Genomic DNA, 13,439 nt, shown 5'->3' with positions numbered 1-13,439 from the left:
TAATTGATTATCAGAGAGTAAAAACAACATTTTCTCTCCCATTTGGACAGTTAAAAATAGTGTTTGGGACATTTCATATGCTGCAAAACAGTTGCAGGATGACACTGTATGTCTTTAACAAAATATAAAACATTCAGAGTATTTTAAATAGCCAATTAAGAGCTAAAATGTGCTGTCCACGTATTGTGGACACTCAAGTTCTAGAAGGTTAAGTCAGAATTTGTCAGGGGTATGAATATTTTCGGCCTTAACTGTATATTAATGATTTGACGGTGTTGATATTGCTATTTAACATGAAAATTAAATCAAAAGTGAATTCTGTCATCACTTACTCCCCCTTTACATATTTTAAACTTGAGTTTCTTACTTCTGTCAAACACAAAAGAAGCTATTTTGAAGAATGCTGAAAACCGGCAACCATTGACTTTCATAGTATGTGTTTTTTCTTCTATTAAAGTCAATGGTTACATATATTTTTTAGCTTTCTTCAAAATAGCTTCTGTTGTGTTCAACAAAATTAAGAAACACTTTAAGGTTTGAAACCACTTGAGGTAAAGTATAAGTGAGTAAAATTTTTTTTTTTTTGGTGAACTGTCCCTTTAAGGAACAGGGCAAGTCACTTTAGAGTCTGGTTTACATATTGTAGTGTATGTTAATAGAAAGACCACCAAACAAGTTAATTTGAATGATTTATTGATTTTTTTTTGTTTTTAAATAAAGACAATGCATTTACAGATATGCTAAAATTCATTCTATATATATATATATAGCCAACTTTGTCAACTAAAATAGTCCATTTTACAATAAAACTAAAAGGTACGTAATAGGTCTGACTAAAAATTGTACATGTCAACACAACCTCTCCTTTAATTTAGCAGTACAGACTGACTGTACCAGCACACAATTACATGTCGCTTTCAGGATATATTTGTTCCCTATTATTTTGCACATTTTTATTGAAAAGTGAGACTCAAATCAATAATTGTCAATAATTTAGAAGGGCTCTTAATTCTGACCTCAACTGTATATATATATAATTTTTTTTTAAAGATTAAACATTTTGACATGCCCTTGCAAATCCAGACTCAATGATACCATCCTAAGCACTGAATAATGCATGATCAAAATCTTTTAGCAATAATTAAGAGCCATATAAAGAGGGTCACCTGTCGACTGCAATCGCTGTCATGGAGTAAATGCTGGCAAACACGGCGGTCACAGGGAAGAAGTTGTGGAACTTGCAGTAAACCTCTCCGAAGTACCACTCTCCGTGCGTGGCGTAAATGAAGTTGATGAGCGTGTTGAAGGCGGCCATGGACGCGTCGGAAAACGCCAGGTTGAGCAAAAAATAGTTGGTGACGGTGCGCATCCGTTTATGGGCCAAAATGATCCAAATAACAATGAGGTTTCCGAACACGGCGACCGCGAGCACCGAGCTGTAAGCGACCGACCAGACGGCGACCCGCCACGGCGGCTGCACGAACTGATTTGTGAAATTACGCGTCACATTTGAGCCGCTCTGAGGACCAGCCATGGTAGATTTAACCGTGAAATCCTTCTTAAAATGTTAGGCTTTGGTTCTGGGACATTTAAAAACGCTTCTGTGGTATCTAGTAGCTATAGATCTGGCACGTCCTCGCGCGCATCGCTCCATCCAAAGTGTCCAAAATAGCGGTGACGCGCAGTCATGTCTCATGTATGACGGACGTCTGGAGATGCTGCTGCTCCGGCCACATGTTGCTTCGCGAATGAACAGGGAGACAGGGACAGGAGATTTACAATGGACTTGAAATAGCATCAGTTGTCATAGATGCGTCAAAACAATTCCAATGTGAAAAGACTTTTGAACAACATGAACATGAGTCATTCATTGCATTTCAGAATGTAAATAAGATGTGCACTTATATGTGACTATACTGCAATTAAAGCAAAATAGTTTGGTCTATGATTGTTCAGTGTGGACTACCAGCTCTAAAAACAAAGTATAATCCAGCTTCAGTTCCAAATCTTTCACATGTAAACATGACATTCATTCAGTTTTTTATTTTGGTGGAAAATAATTGGCAAATATTCAATTTCCTTTGGCTTAGTCCCTGATTTATCAGAAGTTGCCACAGCCGAATGAACCGCCAACTATTCCGGCATATGTTTTATACAGTGAATCCCATTGCAGCCGTAACCTAGCCCTGGGAATAATTAGTAACTATTAAAGATGAATTACAGCCTGATTATTTCGAGGACATTAAATAAAAATCTCAGCTGGCCACATTTTAATTCAAGAATGAAAATGAAGACAGAAACAAGTAAGATTTACAATGGACTTAAAATAGTTACACTTCAAGATGCGTCAAAACAATTTCAATGTGAAACAACTGTTCAACAACACAAACATGAGATGTGCACTTGTATGTATCTACTGCAACTAAAGCAATAATGAAAAACAGTTAAAAATAAAAGTGATTTGGTCCATGATTGTTCAATGTGATCTATCAGCTTCAGTTCGAAATCTTCCACATGTAAGAATCGCATATATCCATTGTTTTTTCGAAAGACATGCGCTATGGGAGAATTGAATGAACTAAATTGACAGTAGTGTATGAGTGTGTGTGAGTGTGTATGGATGTTTCCCAGTACTGGGTTGCGGCTGGAAGAGTATGCACTGCATAAAACTTATGTTGAAATAGTTGGCGGTTCATAGATGGCAACGCCTAATACAAGGGGGTTAATAAATGCGTGAAATATTATAGTTTTATATTAGCCAAATATTCATTGAAATTGTTATGATGTTTAAAATATTATTTAAGCTCATGGATAATTTGTAAAGAGAGTGTTTAAATAGTTTAGATAGTGACTGATTTATGGTGTTTTGACATTCTTCTGTATGTGAATAAAAGCATGCAGGCTATGCTGAGTGAAGCGTGTGTCGCTGTCTAGCTGCTATAAACTGTAATTGGCAGACGAGTTGCTCTGTGATGCCTCCCTACATTAATGCACAATCTTTGAAGTCCATCTTAAAATGCCAGTGAAGTGTCAGAAGTCTTGAACTTGTTCAAAAGCTTCTTGTAGTATATGTTACTTCTTCTCAAATGAGCAGTGTTCACTGTCCATAACTGTCTTGTCACAAAATTCCACAATGATCTTTGTCTGTGGGCTGACAGACGACGCAAAACAGACTAGTGTGATGCGAATTTAAATTCAGCGCAAGATGAGCATCTTGTACAACATTTGAATATCAGTGACAAACTATTGAGGTGGCTCAGTAGTTAGCACTGTCGCCTCACAGCAAGAGGATCGCTGGCTGGGCCAGTTGGCATTTTAATCTGAGTTTTGAATGTTCTCCCCATGTTGGCGTGGGTTTCCTCCGGGTGCTCCGGTTTCCCCTACAGTCACATGCGCTATAGGTGAATTGGGTAAAACAAAAAATTGAAAATAGTGTATGAGTGTGTGTATGTGAAAGGGTGTTTTCCAGTACTGGGTTGCGACTGGAAGAGCTTTTGCTACGTAAAACATTTGCTGGAATATTTGGCGGTTCATTCCAGAGTGATGACCCCTGATAAATAAGGGACTGAGCCAAAGATAAATGAATAAATAGATGACACACTGTTTGGTTAGCCTCTTATGATAATTTACTCAAATTCATCTCAGTAAATAATCTTCAGTTTATTCACATACAAGAGCATGTTTGTCAAAACATAATTAAAGACTTAAAGAGCCCTGTATAATAATTATGCAAAAGAATTTCTTAAGGATCCAATCAAAACGAAACATTTGCCGGAGAGGAAGACTATTTGAATAAAGACACATTTTCTTTCATTCCCCCCCTCAAATACTTCTTCCTAAATTGCCAGGCAGTGAGTTGTCAGGTAGTCCTGACCTTTTTTAAAAGCACTTTTTTTTTTTCAAAACACAACATGACTCATGTGGAGAACTTTCTGAATGTCATTTTGAATTTCACCGAAGAAAATATATTAATGTTATAACATGAGGATGAGTTTTATGACATAATTTCCATTTTGTTACTCTTTTAAAATACACGGTAAAAAATGCAGGGCTCTACACAATTCCTTCATATTGTCCAAACACAAATAGACTAAGTTAACGCAATCATTTTGCTAATTTATGTAGATTGAACTTAACACAATTCAATTGTCCCAAATCACTTGCAACGAGCAACAAAATAAATTTTTTGAGTGTAAGACCTGCGTACTCCCAGCTAACAAGATACTTCATTATTGTTTCATCAAATTATCGCATTATAGAACATTAGAATAGATTTTTAAAAATAATTTAGGCCTATATTCCTGAACAGTCACACTGTGAAAAACGTAATGACAACAAATATTTTTATGTTGCTTTAACTTATTTGAACAGGTTAACAAGGTTTCAACTACATTTTGTAAGTTATACTTAAACTTATATAGTATTGTGGAAAAAGGAATATATCATTTTATATTTTTGTTTCTTTTTCTTTTCATTAAACAACTGTATTTGTATTGCTTAAGGTGATATGCATTAACCAAACTTCTTCTCGAGTGTAATATGTTTTGCATACTAATAAAGCATTTTTGCAAAAGTAGATGAAGCTGATAGAAATGCAAAGGCCTGTTTGTTTAAAATTAACTTGAGGTCTGCAGAGAAACGTCCTGTGATCACAGAATTTGCAGTTGAGAAGTCTTGTGCTTTTGACGTTGTGCAGAAAATTAGTAGAAAAAGAGGACGTATGTATGGGTGCGGCCAATGGAGGACTGGAGAATGACGAATTCCACTAAGCTCCACCTGTTAATATCAGCTACAATTAAAGAAGAAAAACCTTTCCCGACCTTTTTTATTGAACACGCATAGAATTGATTAGATATTCCAACAATAGTTACAGTAAGTTTAACTTAGTATTTTTAATCAGTTCGATTGATGTAAGTTGATGACTATAAAAGATCATTTGATTCAACTAAATGAAGCAAGATTTTTTTTAGTCACTTTTATGGAAGCATTCCACATTTTCATATTGGAAACAACACATAAAAGGTCACAAATCTATCTACAGTATGCTAATGTTTTGATAATGTTAATGAACTATATGCACAGCTAGTGTTTTTCAGCCAATCATGAACTTCCAGTGAAAGCTTTATGTGACAGTTTTCAATTTTATAAGGTTTCTTTTACAGCAGGGGTGTCAAACTCAATTCCTGCAGGGCCGAAGCCCTGCACAGTTTAGTTCCAACCCTGCTCCAACAAACTTACCTGTAGGTTTCAAACAAGCCTGAAGGACTCAATTAGTTTGATCAGGTGTGTTTAATTAGGGTTGAAACTAAACTGTGCAGAGCTGCGGCCCTTTTGGAACTGAGTTTGACACCTGTGTTTTACAGCATGGATGTTGTACTGGAATTAAAATAAAATCAGTTAAATAGACTTAAGCATCTATTAGGTTGTTAAAGCGTATAAAAAGACGATAGACCATTTAAACGCAGGTGCTGTCATTAGCAGCAGGCTAGTGCAGTAATTCCATTGAAAATACTGGGCTAAAAGTAATTTCCATTTTTTAAAGACATGGCACACAAAAATATAATTTAATGCAGTGCTTCTTGTTTGGTCTGATACACACTTTATATCATATCTCAGCCAGGCAGAGAACATTACTGTTTTTTAAAGAAATCAGATCTTAAACGCGAGATGAGATGACAATTAACCGGAAGGCCTGGGGCTGGCTGACTGACATTAAAAGTCCGTGTGCATATACCCCATTGAACAAAAATCAACCCAGGCTCAATGTGGATACATACCCAGATCTGCATTTCTAGAGACAGTGAAATCCACAACCAGAGATACGTCTTCTCGCAGTTTTTGCAAATCCTGCAAAAAGAGGCTGCTGTGTACGCTTTCGATGATCTTAAATTTCTCTCGTGCATCCTCTTCTCGCGAAATCCAACAGAGGGCGCAATATACACTTCAGCCTACCAGGCTAGCTTGCTGTCGTCTGACTGACAGACCTACTAAACCCACCCCCTTCCCTAAACCCAACAGAGTGTTTTTAAAAGCATTCTAGAAAAATAAAAGCTGTCGTGGTTGCGTGATTTCACCATTTATTTGCTTTTGTATTACCTGGTTTCTGGAATCATTCTTCGACAGATTTGAATTCAGTTGTTGCAGTCAACTCCGAGTCCCAAGTCCAACGGCGTACACGCTCTCCAGAAATGTAGACCTGGGACCATATCAACAATAACCCTGTGTTGACAAAAATTCCATTAATGATTCTACAAATCTATAAATTATTTATTTCACTTAATTTGATATTGACTAAATTAATTTACACCTAACTTAGCCAAAAACGTTCTGATCATGCAAGTTTGTTTGTTTGTGTGTGTACTTACTCTCATGCCTGTGTTTGTCTGTGTGTGTTTTAACCACAGAAAGGCCATGTTACACATCTCCCCACGCACACAGGGTTCAGGTGGTTTTGTACCTTTCATCTTGGACCATTTCATTAATCCTCCGACGCTTCCGCAGGTGTTTGAGCTCTCCAGGAAGACGCTGCCCTTTTATGCAGATCTGGCAACCTCCACTGTCGCAGGAGTCCACCTATCCAGCTCTCTATGGGCGCCTGGGGAAAAGCTCTTCCAATTAAAAGGGATTAAACACTGATTGAAGCACACTTAATGAATCAGATCAACAGTTGCTTCCACTGTTTCACAATGGGGAATGATGCAAGTTTGTGTGTTGGTATTGGGGAGATTTTAGCAATTGGAATCTGATGGGGAAATCACTGTACACAACAGGTAAATATAAAGAGGGGGAAATTAGTAATGAGCACGTCACCATTTTTTGCCAAGGTGCTGTTAACTTGAAATTTCTTTGTAACAAACAAAGAAATCCATATATGGAAAGAAACAAAACTAATTTGTTTACAATTGAAGTTATGTGTAATGAAATAAAATGACAGAGAAAAATGTGTTGAACACATGAAGAAAGAGAGGTGTAGTTTGGCAGTAAAAGCTCAGACAGCAGCTGAAATCTGTCAGTAGTTCTTCAGCAACCCTCTGTCTTTCATCAGTGTAAATTATGATTAGCTGCTTCAGTCCAAAATCTACATTACCAGGATGATGAAGATGTAACCAGGGTTCAATTCCATGTCAACAGCTCCTTCAGAAATATAATTCCCAGGAAAAAAAATGACGTCAATACTTATTTCCCCCTTTCTAACTCTTGTTGCTTAATTCTCAATTAGCAGGTCGGCACAATTAAGTGGAAAAGAATTGTGATATGGTAAGATCACAATATACTGTGTGTTTCAGACTGAAGCTTGATGCTGGTAATGGAAACAGCTTTTTATAGTGTCTTGATTTGCTTTACATGTTGTGTGTTGCTTAACATGTATACAGAAACAATGTTCCTAACAATTTAAAATGAGAAGCAGTCATAAACTTGCTTTTGTAACAAAGGAGATGCTTTAAGATTCTATACTCAGATTTTACACCCAATAAAAAGGTTGTTGCTGGATATTGTAATTGTATGTGTCCTTCAAAATTAAATCTTATTATCATAGTCATATTTAGAGAAAATACAGTACTCAGGATAAATGAGTAAACCCCCTTTAAATTGAAAAAAAAAAATCTTGATCTTGAAAAAGTGATTTTTGGTGCATTTAAACTATTTTTTTTATTAAACAGATATCCTTTAAAATAAGAATTTGGTCACCTAACATATCCTCCTCAGACCCAAAGAAAAAATTTTTTTTTCTGTGATTTCCTACATTCTTTGGGTTAAAAAAAATTCTACAATTTAGAGTTTTTACATTTTGTTTTTATTTTTAATTTTACATCATGTCCACTGTAGTGGACCACAGGACCATTTTAGTTCGAAACGACAGCCAAACTCAGACAACAAAACTGTACAGAATATGGCTGTAAAGGCATAGCCTATTGATTCAATATGGATGTAACAAAAACTAAAAAGCCATTTTTTTCTTTTTTGTATTAAAATTCCTGAAGATTCCTAAGTTTGAAAGAGAGCCGAACAAAAAAAGATATATATAAATAAATAAAAAATCTCATTCTCATAAGGATATGTAAATGAGTTATTGCAATAAAAATTACAAACAATGAAATTTCAACTAATTTTATTTATTTAGATTTTTCTTGTTTCATTCATTCATTTCCTTCAGCTTGTTTTTATGCAGCGGATGCCCTTCCAGCCGCAACCCAGTACTGGGAAACACCCATATACTCTCACATTCACACAAACACTCAGAAAGTATGGCCAATTTAGTTCATCCAAATCACTGCATGTGTTTGGACTGTGGGGGAAACAGGAGCACCCAGAGGAAACCCACGCCAACACTGGAAGTACATGCAAACTCCACACATAAATGCCAACTTGCCCAGCCAGGACTCGAACCAGCAACCTTTTTGCTGTGAGGCGACAGTACTAAACACTGAGCCACCGTGCTGCATTTTCCCTGTTTATTAAACTTTAATATTTTCCCCTTACATATTAGTTTAGGTGTACTAACTTTCAGAACTGTATACTTTTAGAAGTATTTTGGTTAGATTAGTTCCAGTTTTGGCTTACTGGCTAAACTAATGTATGTATATGCACAAATATATTATTGTAAAGCATCCTATAGAACATTGTCATTTAAAAGAATCTGTGAGGGGTTTCTCGTTTATGCTCAGCATTGTATATATTAAAAAACCTTTAACCAAATTCATCTGCCCTTCAAACAAGCTTAGTAAATCTGAAGTTTTTAAACTCTCCGAAAACATAGAAATAGCAAAATTGCATTATAGACAGCAATAGAAAAATCAAAGCAAATCATAAAAAACATGCACGCATTACGATAAGGATGAAAGACTAAGGATCCAATTAACCTCTGCTGCCACGTGTGAAGCTGTATTAAACAGATACCAATGTTGTGTGGCTTGTATTCATCTATAAAATCACAAAATAAAAGAATAGCTTACCCAAAATTTACAATTTGCTGTTAATTTAGTCTCTCTCAAGCCATTCAAGATGTACATGACTTTTCTTTCTTCAGAAGCACATTACAGAAGATTTGTGGATGAAACTGGTAGTGGAAACAGGAAGCTCAAAATTTGCAAAGGCTGTGGATTAAAGGTAATAATGCTGTAAATAATGATCATTTCTTGCAGAGACCAATCATATTACTTTTTAAGAACTCATCGGGAGCCACAGGTTTTATTTTTGCCTTACCTCTATTTGTTTTTTGACTCTAAAAGTGTCAGCAACTATTAACTTGAATTATATAAAAGGAAAAAAATGCAGTTCTCGGTTTTCCTCTTTATTTCCACTTCCTCCGTCAGCTACAATCCTGCTGCGAGACCTCCTGAGGAAAACAAAATCTGTTAGTTCAGTAGGTGTTAATGAAGCAACCAGGTGGTGCATTGAATTTATAGCTTTGCACTGGTTTTAATCTAATGCTGGGTTTCGTTCGGAAGGGCTCATCCCTATGCCCTAATCCCTTCGAAGAGTCCCTCTAAAGGGATTAGAGTAGGGGTGTCCAAACCTGGTCCTGGAGAGTTTAGCTCCAACCCTAATTAAACACACTTGGACCAGCTAATCAAGCTCTTACTAGATGTACTAGAAACTTCCTGGCAAGTGTGTTGAAGCAAGTTAGGGCTAAACTCAGCAAGACACCGGCCCTCCAGGACCGAGTTTGGACACCCCTGGATTAAAGCATATAGTTGAGTCCTCAATTGAGTGCAGTGTGTGACACCAAACAACTTTACTGCTTAAAAGATGATGGCCCAAAATGTTTATCAGATGTATACTGTATGTAAAAATCCTCCATTCCAAAGGGTCTTTCAAAGCAGCCAGTTTTGATCACTTCGGTTTGGAACGACATTTCAATATGGCGGCCATGACTTTGTTCACTCTGAAATGGCCATCAAAAGGTTAAGTATCTCATTTGAAACGCACTGATAGACTCTATAAAAAATGCAAGTTGTGATGCTGCTTCTTTCCATTACAATGAATGAATGTAAAATGTTTAATAACAATAATACAGACATAAGTCGCAAAAAGAGCCTTGGCATGCATGGTTGCAAAGAACTTATGTCAAAAGTAAAAAAAATAATCATCGACAGGCTCGTAGCCAGCCTGGTAAATGGGGGGCTTCTTTTTTCTCAAAACGTGGACCTTTTTGTAGCTATTTATTTCATTTTCTATTCAATTATGAGGTTAAAATACTGCATTTAGAGATAGTTTAAGCACTATTTTTAGCTTGATTAGCTTGTCGGATGGTCATCATAACCACATTTTTTGATGCACTAAAATATTTCTTAAAGATTTAGAATTATAAAATCTGAAAATATACTTATTTTTAAAATACAAATTAATTACATCATATATTATTAGGAAAGAAAATAAAATCGGTTAGTTTTGAATTAAAAACTCTTGTTATTTATTACGCAAAAAGCAAACCAAGCAGCACATTCAACTTTCCTCAGTCAGAATTTGCCCATTTGAACATTGATCAATTAAAACTTAATAGTAATAATACATTGTAAAACCCATCAGTCAACTTTATCAAAAGAAATGAGTGTAGTTGACTCAAAATTGACTGAAAGTTAATTCTATTCATTCCCAAGGAGTTTTAAACTCCGTTTTGAAGGTAATGAGTTCATTGAATACATCATAACTTCAACTTAAATGGAGTAATTTCAGAGTATTCATATAGATTTTTATTTATTTTTTAACTCAAATGGTTTGTAGCAATCGGTTTCTTCAGTTGGTTTGAGTTGCCTTAACTTATTGGGTTTTACTTTGCTCAAATAGCTTCTTTGTACAAATGTATTAAGTTCACAGTACTCATTAGGATTAATTTTTGAACATAAATGGTTTTTAGCAATCAGTTTCTTCAAATGGTTTGTGTTACTTTAACTTTTTGGGTTTTACAGTGTAATAATAATAATAATGTAGAGCTTAATATTTTTTTCTAGCTTATCGGGTAAAGAGTACTTTTGAAAATTCATAATTAACAATAGCTTAATTAGTAGTAAAATTTGCTAATTTCTTTTCAAAATTTGAATAAAAGCTCATTGTTAAAAGTTTTCTGTTTATCAGCAATACAGTAGGTCAGTAATGAAAGATGACTTCACTTACATCAGATTCCACTTGGTCTTAAAGCCTTTGATGGGTTATTTTCACAATTTATGATGGCTTAGCAGTCAAAATAGGACAAATGAGCTCAAGTATGGGACAAATTCTGGAAGCTTGTCAGTTGGTTGTGGGTCTTTTGAACCACTTAAACCCCCTTGCTAAGATTGACAATGATTGATTTTAATCTCCTAATTCAGTTGCTGATGTGGTTGCCACTTTGTCCAAAGTACTGTCCATTTTCCGAAGGATGTCCAATTAGGATCCACAGGTTGAAAACATAGTGACAGTCAAAGCAAAGTGACTAATTTAAAAAAAAAGGAAGCATTTAATGAGACGAATCTTGTGCGTCTCGACTATCTGAAACTCCATAGCATGTCACTACCATCTTCACAGTACACTCTTGTTGCTGAAGCTCTCAGCAGGCTCTTACTTCACATGTTTCTGGCTCTTCAGAACATAGATTGCCTTCAATCTCTGATTACATCCATTGTGCACACAGCTAGTTTTAAAGACCGCTTTCTCTGGCTTCAACAAGAGAAGCAGCAAACCACAAAAAAAAAAAAAAAAAAAAAAAAACGGACTAGCTGATTTCATTCAAGTTCTCTCCAATCTTACATCTTTAATTTCTGGGGAATTTCTGAATCAACTCTAGCCGCCTAAATTACTCCTTTCAGTCAAACTGCAATTGTCAATTTGAGTGGCACTGCTGCCGAGATTGAAAGAGAAAATTGTTGGCAGCTCCTATGCTCTTATGTGGAAGTATGACATATATGTATGATGTGGGACCAAATTGCTGTAAAATACGTTATTTATAGTCATTTCCTTTTAAAGTTTGAGTGAACGCCTATTTTATATCCATTAAGAGAGAGATAATAGGGGAAAATATTAATTATGTAAACATTACATTATAAGCTGTAAGCAAAACTATTGGGAATACGAATCTAAACATACACTTTTTGATCGCTGATTAGGAAAATGACTATACTTTACAGTATAATCTTCTGGCTTGAATCCCAAATACATTCCTCATAAACCCATTTCAGGTCTTGGGCTGTGTTTAAAATCACCCCATACTTTCTTTCATAAGGTTTTATGAGAGAGGACACTTTTGGTAGTGGTGACCAAAACTATTTTCTGCTGCTTGCATTCGAGGGGGACATTAAGCTTTGACATTTTGATTACATGCATCACAGTGATGCGGCAAAAAATGTCTAACTGGCATATACGGCTTGAAGTCAGATGGACTGTATGCGAAAACTGGAAAATGTTTTATTTAAAGGATGAAAGGTAGGTATGCATCATTGCACATCCCTCGCAAAAAGATTGCTTTTAAAAATATTTTAAAGTCATTTCCAGTGGGAAGTTAAATGTTATCCCCAAAGCTCTCAATACTTTGTTGCAGATTATTAAAAGCTGCCTTGGAAGTTTGTGTGATGCACACTTCCACATACACTGATAGCAAAGTCACAGCTTAATAGAGCAGAAAAGCAACATTCACCTTCCTATTGCTTTTAGATGTGGTCAAACACATTTAACAAGTAAAAAAATTCCCAAAATGAATAGCAAAGGTCATACAAAATAAAATCCCGCATCTCGTCAGGAAATAGTGCCTGCAGCTAAGTCGCTCCTTAATCTATTTTTCAAACTGATGGTCCAATAAGGGTACAGCACACTAAATCTCTTCATTTTTAAGAGTTCTCACTTAGCTGATGATCGATTATAAAGCTAGTTTGGCATGCTGCCCCAGGAGAGAGCCCTGAGCTTATAAGATCCTCGAGCCCGGGCTCCCTCCCGTTTGCAAGGCGAGAGGGGAGTTTGAGCTCAGGTAGATCTCGAGAACTCCCCTGCTGTAATGAACAGATAGTGATTGCTCTTAAGAGATAACTACTTACAACTCAGTCAATTAACTTAAGTTGCATGTTTTTGGACTGTGGAAGGAACCCTGGGGAAACCCATGTGAGCACAGGGAGAACATGTAAACTCCGCACAGAAAAGTCGGCTGGGTTGGTAAAGACTAGAACCAGTGACGCTCTTGCTGTGAGGCAACAGTGCTAACCACTGGGCCATGGTGCCACTCATCTGGGAAAAGAGGAGTAGGGGTGGAAGGGGGGATTCTTCAAAACGAGGATGGCTGTTATATAGAACTTACGGAATTTATAGTGGCTTAGGAATCGTCTGATTGGTGAATCATAAATTGAATAATGCAGGACCAGCCGCAAGCAATCATCAGTGAGTGACCCTCTCGAAATTAGTTTATCAACAAACTTCACTTTTAATGTACTTGCAATATTTTGCAATCACTTAATACCCTTTACTGGTTACAAACT

The 13,439-nt window shown here is 36.2% G+C and overlaps 1 protein-coding gene across 40 annotated transcripts in view; it reads right to left on the bottom strand.

Annotated features, from left to right (window-relative positions):
- tacr3l (tachykinin receptor 3-like) overlaps window positions 1-13,439 on the bottom strand; it is a 62,711-nt gene that overhangs the window by 37,055 nt on the left and 12,217 nt on the right. For 6 of the 40 annotated variants that reach the window (XM_073945790.1, XM_073945799.1, XM_073945614.1 and 3 more), the window contains 4 exons: window positions 9,205-9,337; window positions 8,955-9,095; window positions 6,458-6,595; window positions 6,097-6,219 (listed from right to left, as the gene is read on the bottom strand). In XM_073945790.1, coding sequence (XP_073801891.1) covers window positions 6,097-6,113 — 17 coding nt within the window. In that variant the 5' untranslated portion in view covers window positions 6,114-6,219; window positions 6,458-6,595; window positions 8,955-9,095; window positions 9,205-9,337. Of the gene's footprint in view, window positions 1-1,166; window positions 5,154-5,350; window positions 6,220-6,365; window positions 6,596-8,954; window positions 9,096-9,204; window positions 9,338-13,439 lie in introns of those variants that run through there. The other 34 variants (XM_073945802.1, XM_073945831.1, XM_073945719.1 and 31 more) reach the window with 13 other exon arrangements.

Source organism: Danio rerio, chromosome 1, assembly GCF_049306965.1.
Source record: "Danio rerio strain Tuebingen ecotype United States chromosome 1, GRCz12tu, whole genome shotgun sequence".
NCBI lineage: Eukaryota > Metazoa > Chordata > Actinopteri > Cypriniformes > Danionidae > Danio > Danio rerio.
This window is presented reverse-complemented; position numbering and strand designations above follow the sequence as displayed.